The sequence below is a fragment of the Oncorhynchus mykiss genome, chromosome 18 (genome assembly GCF_013265735.2).
Source record: "Oncorhynchus mykiss isolate Arlee chromosome 18, USDA_OmykA_1.1, whole genome shotgun sequence".
In the NCBI taxonomy this organism is placed as follows: domain Eukaryota; kingdom Metazoa; phylum Chordata; class Actinopteri; order Salmoniformes; family Salmonidae; genus Oncorhynchus; species Oncorhynchus mykiss.
In genome coordinates, this window is record NC_048582.1 from 51505222 (window position 1) to 51529112 (window position 23891).

General features: G+C 43.0%; 1 protein-coding gene across 1 annotated transcript in view; it reads left to right on the forward strand.

Annotated features, from left to right (window-relative positions):
* LOC110496469 (terminal nucleotidyltransferase 4A) overlaps positions 1–22800 on the forward strand; it is a 25412-nt gene extending 2612 nt beyond the window's left edge. Inside the window, exons 2-13 of the mRNA XM_036953049.1 lie at positions 4654–4777; positions 4950–4996; positions 5103–5223; positions 13494–13601; positions 14526–14654; positions 14794–15007; positions 15269–15395; positions 15589–15692; positions 15887–16050; positions 16179–16325; positions 16898–17062; positions 17772–22800. Coding sequence (XP_036808944.1) covers positions 4688–4777; positions 4950–4996; positions 5103–5223; positions 13494–13601; positions 14526–14654; positions 14794–15007; positions 15269–15395; positions 15589–15692; positions 15887–16050; positions 16179–16325; positions 16898–17062; positions 17772–17951 — 1596 coding nt within the window. The 5' untranslated portion in view covers positions 4654–4687 and the 3' untranslated portion in view covers positions 17952–22800. The remainder of the gene's footprint in view (positions 1–4653; positions 4778–4949; positions 4997–5102; positions 5224–13493; positions 13602–14525; positions 14655–14793; positions 15008–15268; positions 15396–15588; positions 15693–15886; positions 16051–16178; positions 16326–16897; positions 17063–17771) is intronic.
* Positions 22801–23891: the final 1091 nt, after the last annotated feature.

The window sequence follows — 23891 nt, forward strand, 5'->3', positions numbered from 1 at the left end:
AGTAAATTTGACGACATGATAATGCTGGCAAAGTTGTTTCCTACTAAATATTTGAGTGCTTTTGCAATAGTAGTTAGGCTCCGTCCAGAATGACTGGGTTTATCACCACTTTAGGGCATCACTTTGGGTACGCCGGCAGAGGGCGGCTTGAGAACGCTCATAACAATGGCATGACGTGACGGAGGAAGCACCTAACGAAGATTTTAGCATGTACATCTAATTGGGGAAAAACAAATACCACTAAAAGTGGGACGCATGCCAGCAAAGCCACTACACAACAAGTAACAACAATACATTAATTGCACTTTAACGGTGACACACAGTGGCCACAAACTGTTAGGGCATATATAAAGCTATCCCAACATCTTACCACTGCTACACCTGGCTATCAGCGGAGCCTTGTCTGGCAGTGAAACAGTTAATTCCTTCTCATTTACTGCCTATAAAAAACATAGCTGATATGGCTGATTTGCTTAAACAAATGTGGTTTCTAATGACAATTGAGATGTACAAACTATGGCATAAGGACACAAGCGGATAAGAGGCAATCCGTAATTTTGATTAAGACATTAATGTGCAAGTTAGGACAGACAGTCAATATAACTATTTCTTTAGCACTTTTGAAATGTACAGCGACAGAATTCAGAGCTTGGGCCGTTCTTAATGTTCTTCCTGTACACCAAGTCAGAACTGTAGGATAAATAACAGGGGCATATAAGCAGACAATGAAAGTTCTTACAATATTCAATGATTACATTTCTCTAAAACAGGCTGTACCTTCTCCACTATGCAATCAGGTTTCCGAACTGTAAACGGGTGCACCTCAGCCATGTTCAAGGTCCTGAACAATGTCATAACCGCCATCGATAAAAGACCGTCCTGTGCAGCCGTCTTCATCAACCTGGCCAAAGGCTTTCGACTCTGTCAATCACTGTATTCTTGTCGGCAGACTCCACAGCCTTGGTTTCTCTAATGACTGCCTCGCCTGGTTCACTAACTACTTCACAGAGTTCAGTGTGTCAAATCGGGGGGCCTGTTGTCCGGACCTCTGGAAGTCTCTATGGGGGTGCCACAGGGTTCAATGATAGGACCAACTCTTTTCTCTATATGTCAATGATGTCGCTCTTGCTGCGGGGGATTCTTTGATCCACCTCTATGAAGACGACACCATTCTGTATACATCTGGCCCTTCTTTGGACACTGTTTTAACTTCTTGACGCAACCCATCCCGTTAGTGGGATTATTTTCATCAACAACCGATGAATTGCAGAGCGCCACATTTAAAATGACAAAAAAAATGTATATTCATGAAATCACAAGTGCAATATAGCAAAATGTAGCTTGGCTTTTTGTTAATCCACCTGTGGTGTCAGATTTTGAAAATATGCTTTACAGCGAAAGCAATCCAAGCGTTTGTGTAAGTTTATCGATCACTAGACAAAACATTATGAACACCTAGCATCAAAGTAGCTTGTTCACGAAAATCAGAAAAGCAATAAAATTAATCGCTTACCTTTGATGATCTTCGGATATTTTCACTCACGAGACTCATAGTTACACAGTAAATGTTCCTTTTGTTCCAAAAATATTATTTTTACATCCAAAATACCTCCGTTTGTTTGGCGCGTTATGTTCAGAAATCCACAGGCTCGAGCGGTCACGACAACGCAGACGAAAATTCCAAATAGTATCTGTAATGTCCACAGAAACATGTCAAACGTTTTTTATAATCAATCCTCAGGTTGTTTTTAAAATATATAATTGATAATAATCAACCGGCACTGTCTCTTTTTCAGTAGGAGAGGGAGAGACAATGGCTGCCCCACTCTGTTGCACAAGCAAAACTCATGCGAACACCCAGCTATCCACTGACGCGATGTTATCTTTCTCGCTAATTTTTCAAAATAAAAGCCAATTTTTTTTATTTTTTTTATTGAATTTTACCCCTTTTTCTCCTCAATTTCGTGGTTGTTTAGTAGCTACTATTTTGTCTCATCGCTACAACTCCCGTACGGGCTTGGGAGAGACGAAGGTTGAAAGTCATGCGTTCTCCGATACACAACCCAACCAAGCCGCACTGCTTCTTAACACAGCGCACATCCAACCCGGAAGCCAGCCGCACCAATGTGTCGGAGGAAACACCGTGCACCTGGCAACCTTGGTTAGCGCGCACTGAGCCCGGCCTGCCACAGGAGTCGCTGGTGCGCGATGAGACAAGGATATCCCTACCGGCCAAACCCTCCGGTCACGGCCGGTTACGACAGAGCCTGGGCGCGAACCCAGAGTCTCCTGCTCCACACCCAGAGTCTCCTGCACCACTGCTCCACCCGGGAGGCCCCACAGACAATATTTTGACCGTTTTGGAGACTTTAGAGTGTTTAGAGTGTTTTCCATCCTAATCTGTCAATTAAATGCATATTCTATTTCTATTTCCCTCTATACCATTTGTATTTCATTAACCTTTGACTATTGGATGTTCTTATAGGCACTTCAGTATTGCCAGTGTAACAGTATAGCTTCCATCCCTCTCCTCACTCTTCCCTGGGCTTGAACCAGCAACACAACGACAATTAGCGCGCGCTAACTAGCTAGCCATTTCACTTCGGTTACACGAGCCTCATCTCGAGAGTTGATAGGCTTGAAGTCATAAACAGCGCAATGCTTGAAGAGCTGCTGGAAAAACGCACGAAAGTGCTGTTTGAATGAATGTTTACGCGCCTGCTTCTGCCTACCACCGCTCAGTCAGATTTTTGCAACGCAGGACACGCTAGATAATATCTAGTAATATCATCAACCATGTGTAGTTAACTAGTGATTATGATTGATTGTTTTTTATAAGATACGTTTAATGCTAGCTAGCAACTTACCTTGGCTTACTGCATTCGCATAACAGGCAGTCTTCCCTGTGGAGTGCAACGAGAGAGAGGCAGGTCGGTATTGCGTTGGACGAGTTAACTGTAAGGTTGCAAGATTGGACCCCCGAGCTGACAAGGTGAAAATCTGTCGTTCTGCACCTGAACAAGGCAGTTAACCCACCGTTCCTAGGCAGTCATTGAAAATAAGAATGTGTTCTTAACTGACTTGCCTAGTTAAATAAAGGTATAAAAAATCGGCGCCCAAAAATACAGATTTCTGATTATTATGTAAACTTGAAATCGGCCCTAATTAATCGGCCATTCTGATTAATCGGTCAACCTCTACTCAGGATATATGGTTTGCATGGAGTCCACTGAAGTTCCTTGATGGTCGTCTTGGTATCTGCTTGTTGGGGGATATACACGGCTGTGATGATAACCGAGGAGAGTTCTCTTGGGAGATAATACGATCAGCATTTGACTGAGGAATTCCAGGTCAGGTGAACAAAAGGACTTGAGTTCCTGTATGTTGTTACAATTACACTATGAGCCGTGAATCATGAAACATAAACCCCAGCCCTTCTTCTTACCAGAGAGATGTTTATTCCTGTCGATGCGATGTACTAAAGATCCCGTTGGCTGTATGGACTCCGACAGCATGTCCCCAGCTAACCATGTCTCTGTGAAACAGAGTATGTTACAATCCCGGACATCTCTTTGGAAAGCAACTCTTGTCCAGATTTTGTCGACTTTATTAACTAGAGACTGGACATTAGCAAGTAATATACTCGGGAGCGGTGGGTGGTGTGTGCGCATCCGAAGCATCACTAGAAGACCGCTCTGGCACCCTCTCCTCCGGCGGCGTTGTTTTGGGTCGGCCTCTGGAATCAGTTCAAATGCCCTGGGAGGTTCAGACAAAGGATCCGCTTTGGGAAAGTCTGATTTTTGGTCATAGTGCTGGTAAGTTGACGTCTCTCTGATATCCAGTAGTTCTTCCCGGCTGTATGTAATAACACTTAAGGTTTTCTGGGCTAACAATGTAATAAATAATACATAAAAATAAATACTGCACAGTTTCCTAAGGACTAGAAGCGAAGATGCCGTCTCTAACGGCACCACCAGGGTCCTAGTAAGTGATAGTAAGAGTCTCTGCTCGGTGTTTCATTCTAAAATCATAGCATAGCGTTTAGGCCTTTTCCTAGTGAATAAATTGCTGTAGAGTTTTGCTGACCAGTACTACTGCAGTTCATCCCAGGGGATGTGGATTACTTATAACATTTTTCTAAGATGGCTTCTCCACTACTACCACACAGTTCTAAGGGATATCTGGGATGTTGAACTTATTTGAAAACCTGGGCGGCAGGTAGCCTAGTGGTTAGAGCATTGTAACCAAAAGGTTGCTAGATCGAATCTCAGAGCTGACAAGGTAAAAATCTGTCGTTCTGCTCCTGAACAAGGCATTCATTGTAAATAAGAATTTGTTCTTATTGTTCTGACTAGCCTAGTTAAATAAAGGTTGAATAAAAATAAAAATCAAGCGACTTTGGGTCCTGAAAAAGCGCTATAGATGTCCCATTTTTTATTACTATCAACATAGGCCATGGATAAAAAATCACTGCTTCCATGATGGTCTTACGTTTTTCGAGAAGATGCTGGCAGTAGGCCCGACCTGATGACCTTTAAATTCATGAAACAGAACATGTAAATCAACCTATTATTTGATTGGTTTATTATCAGGTGAGCGACTGTGTTCTTGTTGTTAACCCTCTCCTCTCCCTGTTCCCCTGTCCCTCCCCAGTCTCCATGAGGAGGTGGTGGACTTCTACAACTTCATGTCTCCCCAACCCGAGGAGGCTTCTATGAGGAAGGAGGTGGTCAACAGAATCGAGACGGTCATCAAGGAGCTGTGGCCTACTGCTGACGTGAGCACACACACACACACACACACACACACACACACACACACACACACACACACACACACCAGAGCTGGGCGTTGAATCAGCACATCAGACTTTTTCTCCATTAGTCTACAAATATTGGTACAATAAAAAAAAAATCTTATTTTTTCTAACTCTCTCTCTCTCTCTCCAGGTGCAGATATTTGGCAGCTTCAGCACTGGACTCTACCTACCCACAAGGTAAGAAGGCTGTCTTGTTGTGTAATGTGTTGAATCTTGTTCTCAGAATTTGCTCCAGGTGCTTGGCCACCAGTTGACCTACCACCATCTTTCTCTGTTGCCATAGTGACATAGACCTGGTGGTGTTTGGGAAGTGGGAACGCCCCCCTCTGCAGCAATTGGAACAGGCCCTCCGGAAACACAACGTGGCGGAACCTTTCTCCATCAAAGTGCTGGACAAAGCTACAGTGAGTTGGTGCTGTGTTTTAAAAGAATGCTTACACAATCTGTTGGGATAGCTTCAATGCTGTTCAAACTGATAACCTGTTAAACTCTTGAGTGTTTTGGGCTCTGTACCCATTCAGTCAATTTCATTCAGAAAATAGAAAGTGACCTATCATTCGAAAACTACAGCACTTCTCATTTTGGAAATCGATCTCAAATCTCACTGCTGGTGATGTCATAAGAATGCCCCCACTACCGTCCACCCATGCGCAAAGGTCATATTCATAGTGTGTATAATTTGGGTGAATTGACAAAAAGTGGGAAAAATGTATGCATGGAAAGGGTACACCCTGGTGGTCCTCATAATGCAATGCATTTCTTTACCATCCACATATAATATAACATTACTTTGAATGCATCCTCCATATTCGCTGTTGATCAAGCTCACTCGTTTCCAGTGGGAAAAGTAGTTTGACGTTTCCTTGGCTGTCTGTGTTATTTAAAAAAAATACTTGATAGCTAGAAAGTCCCGATCAGTAGGGTTATTTTAAGATGTCAGGCTTCAAAATCCGTTCAGCCATTTTTGCACAGTGAGGTACTACCCAAACCTGATCAAACCGGACACATCTATTTTTCCTGTTCCAAAGTCACATGTGATCTTCTAGTGGTCGAACTGGAAATCAGACATGAGATCCGATTATATCAGTAAAAAGATTACAACTTCAGCGTTATGTATATCATTCCTCTAAAATTAAAAAAATTAAGCATGGCACCTTCCACAAGCCCTGCGCTTTTAAAATGGCTGTGTCCTTTTGGTTATTTTATTTCAAACCTAGACATTCAAATCTCTTATTCCCCAACTAAGGGACACTTTTGTAAAAAAAAATTGTCACTGGCCTACACACAATAACTCTCATGTCAAAGTGTAAGTATGTTTTAGGATTATTTTTTTTAACAAATTAATTAAATGAAAAGCTGAAATGTCTTCAGTCAATAAGTGTTCAACCCTTTTGTTATAGCAAGCCTAAATAAGTTTTAGGAGTAAAAATGTGCTTAACAAGTCGCATAATAAGTTGCATGGATTTACTCTGTGTATAATAATAGGGTTTAACTTTCTTTTTGAATGACTACCGCATCTCTGTACCCCACACATACTGTAAGGTGTGTGTAAGGTCCCTCAGACAAGCAGTGAATTTCAAACCCAGGAGGTTTTCCAATGTCTCACAAACAAGGACATCTATTGGTAGATGGTAAAAAAAAAGCAGACATTGAATATCCCTTTGAGCATGGTGAAGTTATTACACTTTGGATGGTGTATCAATACACCCAGTCACTACAAAGAAACAGGCGTCCTTCCTAACTCAGTTGCCAGGTAGGAAGGAAACCGCTCAGGGATTTCACCATGAGGCCAGTGGTGACTTTAAAACAGTTACAGACTTTAATGGCTGTGATAGGAGAAAACTGAGGATGGATCAACATTGTAGTTACTCCACAATACTAACCTAATTGACAGAGGTTACTCCACAATACTAACCTAACTGACAGAGTGAAATGAAGGAAGCCTCTACAGAATAAAAAATATTCCAAAACACGTGTCTTGTTTGCAACAAGGCACTGAAATAATATTGCAGAAAATGTGGCAAAGCAATTCCCTTTGTGTCCTGAACACAATGCAACACATTACTGAGTACCACCCTCTATATTTTCAAGCATAGTGGTGGCTGCATCATGTTATGGGTATGCTTGTAATCGTTAAGGACTGAGTTTTTCAGGATAGAAAATAAACGTAATGGAGTTAAGCAAATCCTAGACGAAAACCTGGTTCAGTCTGCTTTCCACCAGACACTGGGAAATGAATTCACATTTCAGCAGGACAATAACCTAAAACACAAGGCCAAACATATACTGGAGTTACTTACCAAGAAGACCATGACAGAGTTAGGTTTGACTTAAATCTGCTTGAAAATCTATGGCAAAACCTGAAAAATGGTTGTCTAGCAATGATCAACAACCAATTTGACAGAGCTTGAAGAATCTTTAAAAATAATAATGTGCAAATGTTGCACAATCCAGATGTTGAAAGCTCTTGAAGACTTACCCAAAAAGATTCACAGCTGTAATTGCTGCCAAAGATGATTCTAACATGTATTGACTCTGGGTTAAATACTTGTAAAATAAAGATGTGTTACTGTTTATTTATATACAGTACCAGTCAAACGTTTGGACACACCTACTCATTCCAGGGTTTTTCTTTATTTTTACTATTTTCTACATTGTAGAATAATAGTGAAGACATCAAAACTATGAAATAACATGTATGGAATCATGTAGTAACCAATGTATTTTAGATTTGAGATACTTCAAAGTAGCTACCCTTTGCCTTGATGAAAGCTTTGCCCACTCTTGGCATTCTCTCAACCAGCTTCATGCATCAGTCACCTGGAATGCATTTCAAATAACAGGTGTGCCTTAAGTTCATTTGTGGAATTAATTTCCTTCTTAATGCCTGAAAAATTGTTTTCTAGGGATGGAATACAGAAGATAGCCCTATTTGGTAAAAGACCAGGTCCATATTACGGCAAGAACCGCTCAAGTAAGCAAAGAGAAACGACAGTCCATCATTACGTTAAGACATGAAGGTCAATCAATGCGGAACATTTCAAGAACTTTGAAAGTTTCTTCAAGTGCAGTCGCAAAAACCATCCAGCTCTATGATGAAACTGTCTCTAATGAGGACCACCACAGGAAAATAAGACCCAAACTGTCTGCTGCAGAGGACAAGTTCATTAGAGTGACTGGCCTCAGAAATTGCAGCCCAAATAAATGCTTCAGAGTTCAAGTAACAGACACATCTCAACATTAACTGTTCAGAGGAGACTGTGTGAATCAGGCCTTCAAAGTCGAATTGCTGCAAAGAAACCACTACTAAAGGACCCAATAAGAAGGAGAGACTTGCTTGGGCCAAGAAACATGCCCAATGGACATTAGACCGGTGGAAATCTGTCCTCCAAATTTGATGTGTTTGGTCTGATGAGTCCAACCGCCATGTCTTTGTGAGACGCAGAGGTAAACATCTCCGCATGTGTGTTTCCCACCGTGAAGCATGTAGGAGGAGGTGTGGGGGTGCTTTGCTGGTGCCGCTGTTGGTGATTTATTTTGAATTCAAGGCACACTTTACCAGCATGGCTACCACAGCATTCTGCAGTGATACGCCACCCCATCTGGTTTGCGCTTAGTGGGACTATCATTTGTTTTTCAACAGGACAATGACCCAACACACCTCCAGGCTGTGTAAGGGCTACTTGACCAAGAAGGAGAGTGATGGGAGTGCTGCATCAGATGATCTGGCCTCCAATTGAGGTGGTTTGGGATGAGTTGGACCGCAGAGTGAAGGAAAAGCAGCCAACAAGTCCCCAGGATGTGTGGGAACTCCTTCAAAACTGTTAGAAAAACATTTCAAGTGAAGCTGGTTGAGAGAATGCCAAGAGTGTTCAAAGCTGTCATCAAGGCAAAGGTGGCTACTTTGAAGAATATAAAATATATTTTGATTTTTATAAAAACTTTTTTGGTTATTACATGTTTCCTTATGTGTTATTTTATAGTTTTGATTATTCTACAATGTAGAAAATAGTAAAAAAAAAATAAAGAAAAACCCTTGAATGAGTAGGTGTGTCCAAACTTTTGACTGGTACTGTATTTATCTATTTTTTTTTTAAATATTTTTTTTACAAATGTTAGAATTTTTCTTCCACTTTGATGTTAGAGTAGTTTGTGTAGATCGTTAATAAAATATTACCATTTAAGTCCATTTTAATCCCACTTTGTAACACTAAGAATGTGAAAAAAAGTAAAGGGATGTGAATCCTTTCTGAAGGCATTGTAGATGGGGGTAATTAACAAATAAAACGGCCTATGTGAATGCAGCCTATACACACCGCTGTCTTCCCAAAATAATGCAAACGAAATGAAATGCTTTAAGTAGTAGCCTAGTTATTCATTCATGCATGGACATTTTTTGGGGGTGAATAGCAGTTTGGCAACCGCGAATGCAAACAAATTAATGCGAAAGAAACACGGGTACCAAGTAGGCCGAGTAAACAAAATATCAGATCAATAAAGGCATAACACAGTCTATATTCAGGCTAGTTACATTAACAGTAAACAAAATATCAGATCAAATTTATTTATATAGCCCTTCGTACATCAGCTGATATCTCAAAGTGCTGTACAGAAACCCAGCCTAAAACCCCAAACAGCAAGCATTGCAGGTGTAGAAGCACAGTGTCTAGGAAAAACTCCCTAGAAAGGCCAAAACCTAGGAAGAAACCTAGAGAGGAACCAGGCTATGTGGGGTGGCCAGTCCTCTTCTGGCTGTGCTGGGTGGAGATTATAACAGAACATGGCCAAGATGTTCAAATGTTCATAAATGACCAGCATGGTCGAATAATAATAAGGCAGAACAGTTGAAACTGGAGCAGCAGCACGGCCAGGTGGGCTGGGGACAGCAAGGAGTCATCATGTCAGGTAGTCCTGGGGCATGGTCCTAGGGCTCAGGTCCTCCGAGAGAGAGAAAGAGAGAAGGAGAGAATTAGAGAACGCACACTTAGATTCACACAGGACACCGAATAGGACAGGAGAAGTACTCCAGATATAACAAACTGATCCTAGCCCCCCGATAAATACTGGAGGCTGAGACAGGAGGGGTCAGGAGACACTGTGGCCCCATCCGAGGATGAGATCAATAAAGGCATAACACAGTCTATATTCAGGCTAGTTACATTAACAGTAAACAAAATATCAGATCAATAAAGGCATAACACAGTCTATATTCAGGCTAGTTACATTAACAGTAAACAAAATATCAGATCAATAAAGGCATAACACAGTCTATATTCAGGCTAGTTACATTAACAGTAAACAAAGCAGTAAATAAAAGGCGAATGGAGATCCAAATAACCAAAACATCCTACTACAGTGAGATGCAGCCACACACAGCTGTCTTGCCAAATAAATAGGCCTACAGGCCCGCTTCAAACATGGAAAACCATGGCGCTCATGAGTTCAGCAACACGTTTTTCATATGACACATTCCACTTTTGTGGATCAAATTTGACCCACACAATCAATTAAGCAATGCCAACCTACCATAACCATGTTTCTAATATGTACATTTCCATTTACAATGACAAGAACCACTAAGCTACCATTGAAACCATAATAGAATTCATCTATTTCCATACAGAAACATACAGATACTGTTGAAGTCAGACGTTTACATACACTTAGATTGGAGTCATTAAAACTCGTTTTTTCAACCACTCTACAAATTTCTTGCTAACAAACTATAGTTTTGGCAAGTCGGTTAGGACGTCTACTTTGTGCATCACACAAGTAATTTTTCCAACAATTGTTTACAGACCGATTATTTCACTTATAATTCACTGTATCACAATTCCAGTGGGTCTGAAGTTCACATACAGTAAGTTGACTGTGCCTTTAAGCAGCTTGGAAAATTCCAGAAAATTATGTCATGGCTTTAGAAGCTTCTGATAGGCTAATTGACATCATTTGAGTTCATTGGAGGAGTACCTGTGGATGTATTTCAAGGCCTTCCTTCAAACTCAGTGCCTCTTTGCTTGACATCATGGGAAAAATTTAAAGAAATTAGCCAAGACCTCAGAAATAAATTGTAGACCTCCAAGTCTGGTTCATCCTTGGGAGCAATTTCCAAATGCCTGAAGGTACCACATTCATCTGTACAAACAATAGTATGCAAGTGTAAACACCATGGGACCAAGCAGCCGTCATACCGCTCAGGAAGGCGACGCCATCTGTCTCCTAGAGGTTAAAGTATTTTGCTGCGAAAAGTACAAATCAACAGGTACAAAAGTATCTATATCCACAGGAAAATGAGTCCTATATCGACATAACCTGCATGGCTTTCGACCTTCGTCTCTCCCGAGCCTGTACGGGAGTTGTAGCGATGAGACAAGATAGTAATTACTAAAAATTGGATACCATGAAAAGGGGGTAAAATAAAAAATAAATGGCATCATGAGGGATGAAAAGTAGGTGAATATATTGAAGCAACATCTCAAGACAACAGTCAGGAAGTTAAAGCTTGGTCACAAATGGGTCTTCCAAATGGACAATGACCCCAAGCATACTTACAAAGTTGTGGCAAAATGGCTTAAGGACAACAAAGTCAAGGTATTGGAGTGGCCATCACAAAGCCCTGACCTCAATCCCATAGAACATTTTTGGGCAGAACTGAAAAAGCGTGTGTGAGCAAGGAGGCCTACAAACCTGACTCAGTTACACTAGCTCTCTCAGGAGGAATGGGCCAAAATTCACCCAACTTATTGTGGGAAGCTTGTGGAAGGCTACCTGAAACATTTGACCCAAGTTAAACAATTTAACATCAATACACCCAAATACTAATTGAGTGTATGTTAACTTCTGACCCACTGGGAATGTGATGAAAGAAATAAAAGCTGAAAGAAATTATTCTCTCTACTATTATTCTGACATTTCACATTCTTAAAATGAAGTGGTGATCCTAACTGACCTAAGACAGGGAATATTTACTAGGATTAAATGTCAGGAATTGTGAAAAACTGAGTTTAAATGTATTTGGCTATGGTGTATGTAAACTTCCGACTTCAACTGTATGTAATGTAGCTATACCCTGGGGCATCATTTGGATTCTTGCATTGGAATTATATAGATTTCCGCTTATATCATGCTGTACCACAATAAACACACGTTCAATTGGCGAGACCATTTGAGTGCTTTTGACCAAGAAGTGACCGGTTGGTGTGAATTGTCCGCTGTGCTCTATCAGCACCATGGACTGCCCTCTACACACTAAACGAGGCTGTTGAAAACCTAGGCTGTTGGCCAAGGTAGTCATTTTGCCATTCCATATCCTAGGTTTTTGCTGAAATGAGGCCACTTTCTCTACCACCAAGATTTTGATAAAAACCAACCAGCAAGATTGTTTCTTTTCAGAAGAGTTGCAGCCTCCTTGATGCTCTGTGGAACTTCCTGTGTAATTGATCATTCCATTATCCCTGAAATATTCTTGTAAGTTCCCCTTCAAATGACAGTTGGATTAGTTGAGCTTTCCTCAGATGTAGCATGCTTCTTCTGTGCTGTCTGAACACATTTGTCTGTGGAAAATGAGATCCACGTGTCAGTGCAGTAAGCACGGTCAGCATAGCGGAGAGAGAACCAGAGAATCATTGCCGTGTATAGTGGGGTCCTCATTGGAGCTGGAGCGGGTGATTTTTCAGCCCAACTGGCGAGCGACACTAAACTCTGCTCCCACCAAATCTGTTTTGCTTAGCTCCTGCAGTGGTTTCACCTTTTTCACATCTAGAAAGTCATGGCTCTCCAGGTCAAAGGCACACAGGGCCTCCACCATTTGGCTGTTGTGTTCGCTGAATCGTTCTGACATTTCACCAATGACGGAATCCAAGAAGTCTTTTACACTCAGTCTCTTCTCCTCTGTCCTGCTGGGCTACTGTACTGCTAACAACACTAGCACTTTTTACAGCTAGCCAAGAAGCTAACGAAACTCTGTAGTGGTAGGGAGTGAAGCAGAGTTTCGTGAAGCGGCTTCAACGGTAAACATGACCCCACCCTTATGAATGAAATATTACAGGCGGAGGCGTATCGCGTTATCCATTTAGCCAACCACCCAATGGAGTCTTACCTAACCGCCCCAGTGGCTTTCCATATCCCCCTTCACACACTGCGGTGCCTTCTGTCCATTGTACTGACGCAGTGCAGCAGAAATACAGATTTTGCGGCAACCTGTCACTGAATCATCATCATCATCATCATCATTAAACCATTTTTGCTATTTTTATATAGGGATATTAAACTTAAGTTGAGGGGGCACAAGTTTAAACTGAGGGGGCTATGCCGTTTTTGCCCCCTTGTGGAGCTGGCTCCACCTCTTTAATAGTCATGACGTTGCTGTACAGCTATATCAGAATCCCACGGCACTTACCCTTCTAACAGTGCTAAACATGTGTTTGTAGGACTTACATTTAGATTTCAAAATTATATCTAATTCGGGTAGGTTACAAATTGTGTCACTTAGAAAATGACACCCGAGAGCGTCAGAATTGAACAGGATAAACAAGTAGATGAGACTTCGTGCACACTTGTCATACATTCAACTAAGGATTAGATCTGAGAATTGAGCGGGAATGAAAGTGAAATGGATGTGAAATAAACTTTGTTTATTTTTATGAAAAGTCAATGTTTCTCTTCTTTTTCCCAGGTGCCAATCATCAAGCTGACTGACCAGGAGACAGACGTCAAAGTGGACATCAGCTTCAATGTGGAGACGGGAGTCAAAGCTGCTCTCTTCATCAAGGACTACACAAAGGTGAGAACACTAGCATTTGTACTTTTTTAGGTTAGCTTCATTTTCCCAAGACAGAGATGAGGTAGTAATTCAATAATCATGTGAAACACTAGTATTGCACTCAGAGTGAGTTCATGCAACTTATTTTAACTTAAGCACTTTTTTACTCCTGAACTTATTAGGCTTGCCTAAACAAAGGGGTTGAATACTTATTGACTTAACACATTCCAGCTTTTCATTTTGAGTTAATTAGTAAAAAAATAAGCATAATCCCACTTTGACATTATGGGATGTTGTATGTGCGTGTGTAGTCCAGTGACACAAAAATCTAAATGTAATCCATTTTAAATTCAGGCAGTAAAACAACAACATCTGGAAAAGGTCAAGGGGGGTGAATACCCTCTGAAGGCACTGTATGCATTTTATATTTGAGATGGAATGTTCCATATTGGGCGAGAACAGAGAATGTACACCTTCACATTGGTTCAGAGTGGTGTCGTCTGCTGTAATGTTTTCCCGCTCAAATCAACCGTGCTTTTACTTCTCTAGCCAATCTTATTAGTTCTGCAGTAGTGCCTATGCCCTAGGGGTTAGGTGGAGATTTGGTGATAGGCCCACAATATGCTGTCAGTAAAGGAATTTCTCTGACTTGTCCTTTATTCAATGACATAACCCAACATGCTTCTGTAAGTCACCAGAACCAGAACGCGTGAGTCTTTGTCCCATTGACAACCGCAGCCTCAAAATCAGCATATGATTTAAAAATGAGAATCTGTAAAGAGGAGGCAAATTGTATTTCAAGTAGTGATCCTCAAATAATTCCCACTTTTAATAGGTGCTCTGCTCCTCAATGACTGTGTAAATTGAGCAGGGTTTCGATTCTCTCCTTAGTGTTTTTAATCTCTCTCGCCCTCCTTCCCCCCTTTCTCTCTCGGGCCCCTACAGAGGTATCCCGTGCTGCCTTACCTGATCTTTGTGCTGAAGCAATTTCTGCTCCAGAGAGATCTCAACGAGGTGTTCACTGGAGGAATCAGCTCCTACAGCCTCATCCTGATGGTCATTAGCTTCCTCCAGGTACACACAGAAACGAGCATACACACACACACACTTTGTGTAATCTAGTATGACAGTGTACAGTTATGGCACTTGTAATGTTGTCATAACATGTCTACCTATTCTCTCACTCTATCTCTCTATCTATCCATCCATTCAGCTCCACCCAAGAATTGACGCCAGTAGCCCCAACATCAACCTTGGCATCCTGCTGATTGAGTTCTTTGAGCTGTACGGCCGCCATTTTAACTACCTGAAGACGGGCATCCGTGTCAAGAACGGAGGGGCCTACATGGCCAAGGAGGACATGACGAAGGTTATGACCAACGGCTACAGACCCTCCATGCTCTGTATAGAGGACCCACTGATGCCAGGTGTGTGTGTGTGTGTGTGTGTGTGTGTGTGTGTGTGTGTGTGTGTGTGTGTGTGTGTGTGTGTGTGTGTGTGTGTGTGTGTGTGTGTGTGTGCATGATGGTGTGCAGGACTGAGTGTTTGTGTGACGATGTGTATGTGTGTGTATCTGACGGTGTGCTGGACAGTGTTTGAGCGAATGTATGTGTTTTCCATTGGTAATGGTGTTGGCCTTAGTTTGTATGGGACGATTTAGGTGTTTTAACCGTGTGTGTGTGTTCCAGGTAACGACGTTGGCAGGAGTTCATACGGAGCCATGCAAGTCAAGCAGGTGTTTGACTACGCTTACATCGTCCTTGGTCACGCCGTGTCACCGCTAGCACGCTCCTACCCCAATAAGGACATCGACAGGTTGGTTCCCGCCTCTTTCAGAATGTCTTCTGTGTCCAGCTGGGCCTAGAAATGTTTGTACATGAATAAGTACAGAAGTTATCAAAGTAAAGATTGTCAAATAAATATGGTGGTTGTGTTGGAAAGTGTAACTAATCCACTGCTGTGCAACATTTGAAATCCTGCCCTTTCCTGTATCTCACTATCCCTGCAGCACTTTGGGGAGGATAATCAAGGTGACCCAGGAAGTGATTGACTACAGGGAGTGGATCATGACGAAGTGGGGAGGAAGGCACCTCGCCCGCATGGAGAGCCGTGGTAAGAGAAGTGTGTGTGTGTGTACAAAATAACCTGTGTGTGTAACCTCTGCGTAAAATAAGTCTTGACTGTCTTTTATGGCAGGTTGTGTGTGTGTATATTGACCTGTGTGTGCAAGGGTAACCTTTTGTTGTCTCGTATGGCAGTTTGGGAAGTGTGTGTTGCTGTGTATAATAACCTGTTTCTCTCTTTAGGTTCTGTCCTGGAGCAGGACCCAGCACGGTGTGTGTTGGGTGTAGGTGTGGAGGAACAGAGGGACTCGGTCTCCCCTCACAGTGCAGACTCCCCCATGTCCCTGTCCAGTCCTCACCAACACTCCTCAGCCTCCTCGGTCTCCTCTCTGTCCGGGTCAGACAATGTAAGGGCACAGACACATACAATAAACACACACACTGCGGTCTTTATGATGAACTATATAAATGCAATTGTGTTAATGATTTGACAGCTGATCATGTTTTAAGCCCTCCCCTCTGCTGTGTGTTCCAGGACTCTGATTCGACGCCATGCCCTGGCCGCCCTCCGGCGCTGCCCCCCTACACCCTCCAGTCTCTGGGTATGACTCTACCCCTGGGCCTGGCACTGGGCAAGACTGGCATCAACCAGCAGCACCTCATCATGTCCCCTGGCTCACAGGTACAGAACCTAGCAGCTACTGAGCTTTGTGTTGTTAGAGATGGGAGAGTTTAGCGTGATGGATCAACATGTTCTGTGAGTGGGACATTAAAGGTAGACTCAGCGACGCATTAAGTATAAACGATATCTGGACAGTTTCCGCAACAACTAAGAGTGTTGAAGCACGAGGCTAAACTTCTCTGCTGTTTTGGTCCCGTAGATACCACTTTGTAGCAGGGTGAAGTACATCCGTGCACATCCACAGGTATCCACAAAGTCTTGCATCTTAATGGCTGCGGTGCTGTTTGTGCCAGCATCATACCGCTGAGTCTACCTTTTACCGTTATAAAAAGAAAACAGCATTCCTGAATTTCCAGCTCCATCTTATCATTAAGATTTGTCATATATATATATATATATATATATATATATAATATTATTATTATGATTAAATTTTTTCTATTAAATGGTCTCCATGCCTTGTGTTTTTAGTACTCACATCCCAGTAACAGGGATTGTGAAATGGTGATCTAAAGCTGTTTGTGATTGGACGTGTGATGGCTCAAAATGTCTCTCCCGCCCCTTCCTTCCAGGCGTGTATGTCTTTGCCCAGTGGCCTGACGATGCACTCCTTACCTGTCAGACAGGTGGGTATAGACATGACCCCCCCTACCCACCACCCTGCCCACCATAACCCTCATGCCCCCTCCAACCCCCAGCCTCTGTCCAGCCCCCACCCCACCAGCCACACACACCAGGTAGGCGCCGGCCAAAATTCCGGCTACACACACTAGACTGGGACAACCTCTTTGTCTTTCTCTCTCTTTTAAGACTCTCCTCACCTCTCACTTTCTTATTTCTGCTCTCTTTTTTGCTTTCCAACGCATCTTGCTTTCTTTTCTCCCTCGTTCTCTCCTCCCCCTGTTTCTCTGTTCTCTCAATCGGTCCCTCTTGGTTTCATGATTACATTGTTGTATTGAATATCTGCAAGATGTAACTGAATATAGGATTCCTTTCGTAGAGCACTTTGCTTTTAGTGTGTGTGTGTGTGTGTGTGTGCGTTGACTCAGGTTTCAAACACTCAATGACTTGAATTCTAACTCTTCATCGCTTCTCACTCTCCCTCACTCTCTCTACCTCTCTCTCTACCTCTCTCTACCTCTCTCTACCCCCCCTCTCTCTCTCTCTCTCTCTCTCTCTACCCCTCTCTCTCTCTCTACCCTACTCTCTCTCTCTCTCTACCCTCCTCTCTCTCTCTCTCTCTCTCTCTACCCTCCTCTCTCTCTCTCTATCCCTCTCTCTCTCTCTCTACCCCTCTCTCTCTTTCTCTCTCGCTCTCTCTCTCTCTCTACCCTTCTCTCTCTCTCTCTCTCTCGCTCTCTCTCTCTCTACCTCTCTATCTCTCTCTACCCCCCCCCCCCCCCCCCCTCTCTCTCTCTCTACCTCTCTCTCTCTCTACCTCTACAGAATGGTCCTAAGTTTCACCTGAAAGGCTTCCACAATCCAGCTGTGGTCCACAGTCCCGCCCTGGCCAACCGCGCCCACACGCACCCTCTCACACATGCCCACACACACTCACACACGCAGTACCGCAACACCTGGCGCCGTCGGAAGAGGGACAGCCTGCCAGTAAGCCTGAGCAGATAAAGGATAAAACATCCCCGTTTCCTCTCCTCCCTTCATCCCTCTCTCATTCTGACTGATTGGGAAGACAACTTCATGAGACAATGCTCCCTGCTGTTCAACTTGGAGGACAGGCAGGCAGAGGCACCAGACCAGCATTGGGATTCATTCAACACTTTGGGCTGCTGAACTTTGGCCCCGAGGAGGGAAAGAAGTGTAGCTCTGGGAAAACTCTTTCTCCATCACTCATCCTCTCCCCATTTGTGCATGTTTTTTACTGCGCAATGAAACAACGGCCAACGATACGGGAACGAGCAGTGCGGCTAGCAAACAGAACGCAGCGCAACCCAACGTGCATTCTGACCCCAGAACTTTTCCGCAGCGCTCCAGTCTTTCGCTTCCTGTTTGGGATCCACCTTTTGTTTTCTTTTCGTTAATGTTTATTGTTCACATTAATATTTTTAAAAATTGCGCTTTGCCCTTTTTCACATACGTTCAAGGAGACTGAGGATAGTGACATCTTTGCCAGGTGGAAGTAGCGAAAGACCAGTGTCGTATTGTAAATTGAGTTTATTTTAGTTTTTTTGACTTGGTTGCGTTGTGAAGGCCTTTGTCCTTGAACCCTGTAGCCAAGCTGTATCTTATTCAGTGTTCACACATTGGACGGTTTCTAATTTGTGCAATAATGTGTTCTATTTTTTTATTTTTTATCTTATCAATCTTTATTTAATTTTATCATTTGTGTATGTAAATTAATTTTGGTGTTATGTTTTTAAGATTGTAGGTTTGTTTTTTTTGCCAAGAGTTTACAGAACCTTTCCCCAGATGGCCTCCGGTCTGGAGAGTGTGTGACGGAGTGTGTGTCTGTGTCAAGAGTGTGTGACGGAGTGTGTGTCTGTGTCAAGAGTATGTGTCAATTGGTGAGTTGTGTGTATCTTGTTGGTGTCAAAGTATAGTTGAACCCCCCCCCCCCCATGGGTGTTTTATAATGTGTGAAAAGGAAGAATCAGAAGGAGATAAGTGGCTTCAGACTACTGCAATGCAACCTCTATTGTTGACAGGTTAAACGTCTGTAATCTCACATTGTCTCACTAGATGGAGCTCTTACTATAGCAGAGTCACAGTGGACTGATTGACTGAGCTCTTACTATAGCAGAGTCACAGTTGACTGACGGACTGACTGACTGAGCTCTTACTATAGCAGAGTCACAGTGGACTGACTGACGGACTGACTGAGCTCTTACTATAGCAGAGTAACAGTGGACTGACTGCCTGAGCTCTTACTATAGCAGAGTCACAGTGGACTGACTGACTGAGCTCTTACTATAGCAGAGTCACAGTGGACTGACTGACTGAGCTCTTACTATAGCAGAGTCACAGTGGACTGACTGACTGAGCTCTTACTATAGCAGAGTCACAGTGGACTGACTGACTGAGCTCTTACTATAGCAGAGTCACAGTGGACTGACTGACTGAGCTCTTACTATAGCAGAGTCACAGTGGACTGACTGAGCTCTTACTATAGCAGAGTCACAGTGGACTGACTGACGGACTGACTGAGCTCTTACTATAGCAGAGTCACAGTGGACTGACTGACTGAGCTCTTATTATAGCAGAGTCACAGTGGACTGACTGACTGACTGACTGAGCTCTTACTATAGCAGAGTCACAGTGGACTGACTGACGGACTGACTGAGCTCTTACTATAGCAGAGTAACAGTGGACTGACTGCCTGAGCTCTTACTATAGCAGAGTCACAGTGGACTGACTGACTGAGCTCTTACTATAGCAGAGTCACAGTGGACTGACTGACTGGCTGAGCTCTTACTATAGCAGAGTCACAGTGGACTGACTGACTGACTGAGCTCTTACTATAGCAGAGTCACAGTGGACTGACTGCGCTCTTACTATAGCAGAGTCACAGTGGACTGACTGACTGAGCTCTTACTATAGCAGAGTCACAGTGGACTGACTGACTGAGCTCTTACTATAGCAGAGTCACAGTGGACTGACTGACTGAGCTCTTACTATAGCAGAGTCACAGTGGACTGACTGACTGAGCTCTTACTATAGCAGAGTCACAGTGGACTGACTGACTGAGCTCTTACTATAGCAGAGTCACAGTGGACTGACTGAGCTCTTACTATAGCAGAGTCACAGTGGACTGACTGACTGACTGAGCTCTTACTATAGCAGAGTCCCAGTGGACTGACTGACTGGCTGAGCTCTTACTATAGCAGAGTCACAGTGGACTGACTGACTGACTGAGCTCTTACTATAGCAGAGTCACAGTGGACTGACTGCGCTCTTACTATAGCGGAGTCACAGTGGACTGACTGACTGGCTGAGCTCTGACTATAGCAGAGTCACAGCGGACTGACTGAGCTCTTACTATAGCAGAGTCACAGCGGACTGACTGACTGGCTGAGCTCTGACTATAGCAGAGTCACAGTGGGCTGACTGACTGAGCTCTTACTATAGCAGAGTCACAGTGGACTGACTGCGCTCTTACTATAGCAGAGTCACAGTGGACTGACTGACTGACTGAGCTCTTACTATAGCAGAGTCACAGTGGACTGACTGACTGACTGACTGAGCTCTTACTATAGCAGAGTCACAGTGGACTGACTGAGCTCTTACTATAGCAGAGTCACAGAGGACTGACTGACTGAGCTCTTACTATAGCAGAGTCACAGCGGACTGACTGACTGAGCTCTTACTATAGCAGAGTCACAGTGGACTGACTGAGCTCTTACTATAGCAGAGTCACAGTGGACTGACTGAGCTCTTACTATAGCAGAGTCACAGTGGACTGACTGACTGAGCTCTTACTATAGCAGAGTCACAGTGGACTGACTGAGCTCTTACTATAGCAGAGTCACAGTGGACTGAGTTCTTATTCACGCCCAAACCATAGCTGTTGTTTTTAAAACCCTTATCTTTATTTGGTGCTTGTGTGTGTGTGTGCGTGCGTGCGTGCGTGTCAGTCATAGGAGGACTTAGTCACCTAACGTTTGTGCCATTTCCGCTACTCAGTCCTAGTGTAGAGTAGAGCTGAAAACTCTTCCCCATTGCAGGAGTTTGGCACAGGCCAAATACATATTGTATGCTCCAAGTGTGTTTCTGGTAGTGTATGTATGTCATTTTTTAAAGATGTGCATGGTATGGTGGTGGAGTTAGATGAAGGAATAGCAAAAATGACCTGAAGATTGGTGAGTGGTGTGAAATGGCAACTTACCCCCTATGTCAAGTAGTGAACTACATAGGGGATAGGGTACCATTTAGACATGCCCTAAAAAACTAGGTGCTCTAAAGGCTAAAGGGTCTTTCTTCTTAGCAGGGGAGAAAGTTCTGGAGACCTCTGGACAGTGGAGGAAAGGGAATCATTTTGATTCCATTCTGGAATCTAGTGTATATTTGATTGCCAAGTACTTCCGCTAGTTGTTTGTCTTTTCTTTGTGTTTAATTGTGTGTGTGTGTGTCTCGTCTCTGCAAGTACATAGCCCCACACACACACATACGAGTGACTGTGTGGCTGAGGCTCAGCGCGGTAGCTACACACTGAACATATGATGTTATTACTATGCAAGTGGGTTATTTTTGAGTGCCCCAGTATTTCTGTTTCCAATGACAACCACTGCTTCTTGGATCGGAGTGACGTTACTGTAAACTCCAGTTTGAACGACTAGGCCTGTAATTGGTGGGCTTGGCTAGATGGTGGTTAGCCAGCCTCAGCCCAGTTACAAGTGAACCACAACACTCTGTCTTTGTATGCAAGTCCTGATGTTTTAAAAGTCTAGTTTTGTATTTCTATCTGGCAGAAAGTCTATGGAAGGGGGTGTGTGTTTAAGTGGTTGGGTATCTGTATGTCTGGCTTGTCTGAGCGAATAGCAAGACTGTTTTTTGTTTTCAAATGACACCCTATTCTCTATATAGCGCATGCTATTGTACTCTAGTGCTGTTCTAAAGTTAGTGCCCTAATATAGGGGTACGGGTGTCATTTGAGTGCACATGAGGAGCGACTTGCACTCTGTAGTGGACGACTTCATACCCTTCCTAGTGCACTATAGTCCTCTACCCTTCCTGAGACTGTGTTAGGCGCCAACGTCACTCTCTGTAATGTTACTATAGCAACTTTTAACCACCAATCAAAACTCGACCTGGCCAATATATCGCCTTTGACAGGGTCGTCGGCCCCAAATGGCATCCTGTTCTGATTGTATTGCACTACTTTTGATTAGATCTTTGTAGTGTCTTGTGGAAGGTAGCTGGGCTATATAGGACATAGGGTGCCATTTGGGACTCAAGCTGTGTCTGCTTTTAGAGAATAGAACCATCATCTGTCAGAGAGATGAGCTCAAACACTATCTCTGGTTGGAGATTTGTCAAGCCTGTCAGTTGTCCACCATTTTTACAGATTCTATTGAGACTGAAATGCAGTGTGACGTCTGTATGGATTCAGCTCTGTGTGCATCCCAATGGTCTACACAAGCTTCCTCCCCTCACGTCCTTTATCTGATCTAAAAGAAATTGGAACAGGTAAAAGCCAATCCTTTGGTAGATCGGAGAGATGTGGAGGAGAGGAAGCCTCTTTAGACCATTGAGAACAAGAAACACATGTACACATAGATGCAATGTAATGCACTCCATTGCATCACAATGAGGGATTTTAAACTTAACGGCCGCCATTTTGTGAAAGGTGGCGGCTCTTCTGTCATGGCCAACTCATCTGAAGAGGAACTCCTAAAATGATCGCCAAACTAGCGGCGGTCACAGAGTGACAGCCTGGCTTTTGTTTTGAACTTCTTTTTTTATGTACCAGTATATTTTTTTCTATTTTATTTTTTATTAAACATCATAAAACTGCCAGTTATCATAGTGATCTTGTCTTGTTTTTGTATGTGCTTAAGTCCCTTCTCATTAAGGTACAGAAAGGCTTGATTATAAAATGAGGTCAAATGTGATCCTGTACTAATGCTCATCTACACTAGGTGGCACACTAGGTGCACACCCATAGCAAAGATTTTTATAACTACCCCAAGATAGTCCAGAGCCTGTCATTTCATAGTAGGCAGAACAAGCAAGGAGGTGGGCAGAGCCAAGCATGAGCTGGTGAGATCCTATTGGCGAGTTCTAGTATTTATTTGCATATTTCCATTAGAGACTGCCTACTCTGAACTGTGCGTGTGCAATAACTAAAAGTTTTGAAACTTTGGCAAAAGGTAAACTCTACAAAATGCAGTCCACTCTTTGTTCCCGTTTTTAGTTTTAGAACCATAACTGTATGGAGATCAAATGTTTCATCGATGAGAAAATTAGCAGAATGGCGGCAAAAATCTATCCTGCTCCATCTTTTTCCACTGCTGCCCACTGGGCTTCTTCTCATCGCCATATTTGGTAGTGCGTGGAAACGACAAACGAATGCTTCACATTTATACATCCGGGGAAATATATGTCTCTTTGATCTATCTGTGCCCATAGCCTTGAATCCAGTTTGCAACATGGCAAATTGCTGTTCTTCCAAACTATTCTTCAGAGTTCCATAGGCTCTATTCGATGTTGTGGTATATGATCAGGAGTCCCGACACTCACCAACAGGCCAAGAAAATAGTCGCTAGTGTAAGTCAACCCACCCCTTGCAGTCTTCACATTTTGCTGCCTTTTTCAAATTTAATCTCAAAAGGGAATAAATAATATGTTTTTTCTACTGATCTACAAAACCTACTGAGGTGGGTTTTCCTGTCTGGTAATATAGTCAGGTGCAGTAAAGAAAGACCTAGCAAAGCTGCAGCTGACTCAAAACAAAGCAGCACGTCTTTAACCGCACAGACACTACTAACATTAACAACATGCATCATAGTCTTTCATGGTTGAGGACAAGTTGTCTACTTCTCTTCTAAAGAAACATTTGTGTGTTGAAAATGCCTAACCACTTGTATAATCTATTTGCATACACTTCAAACA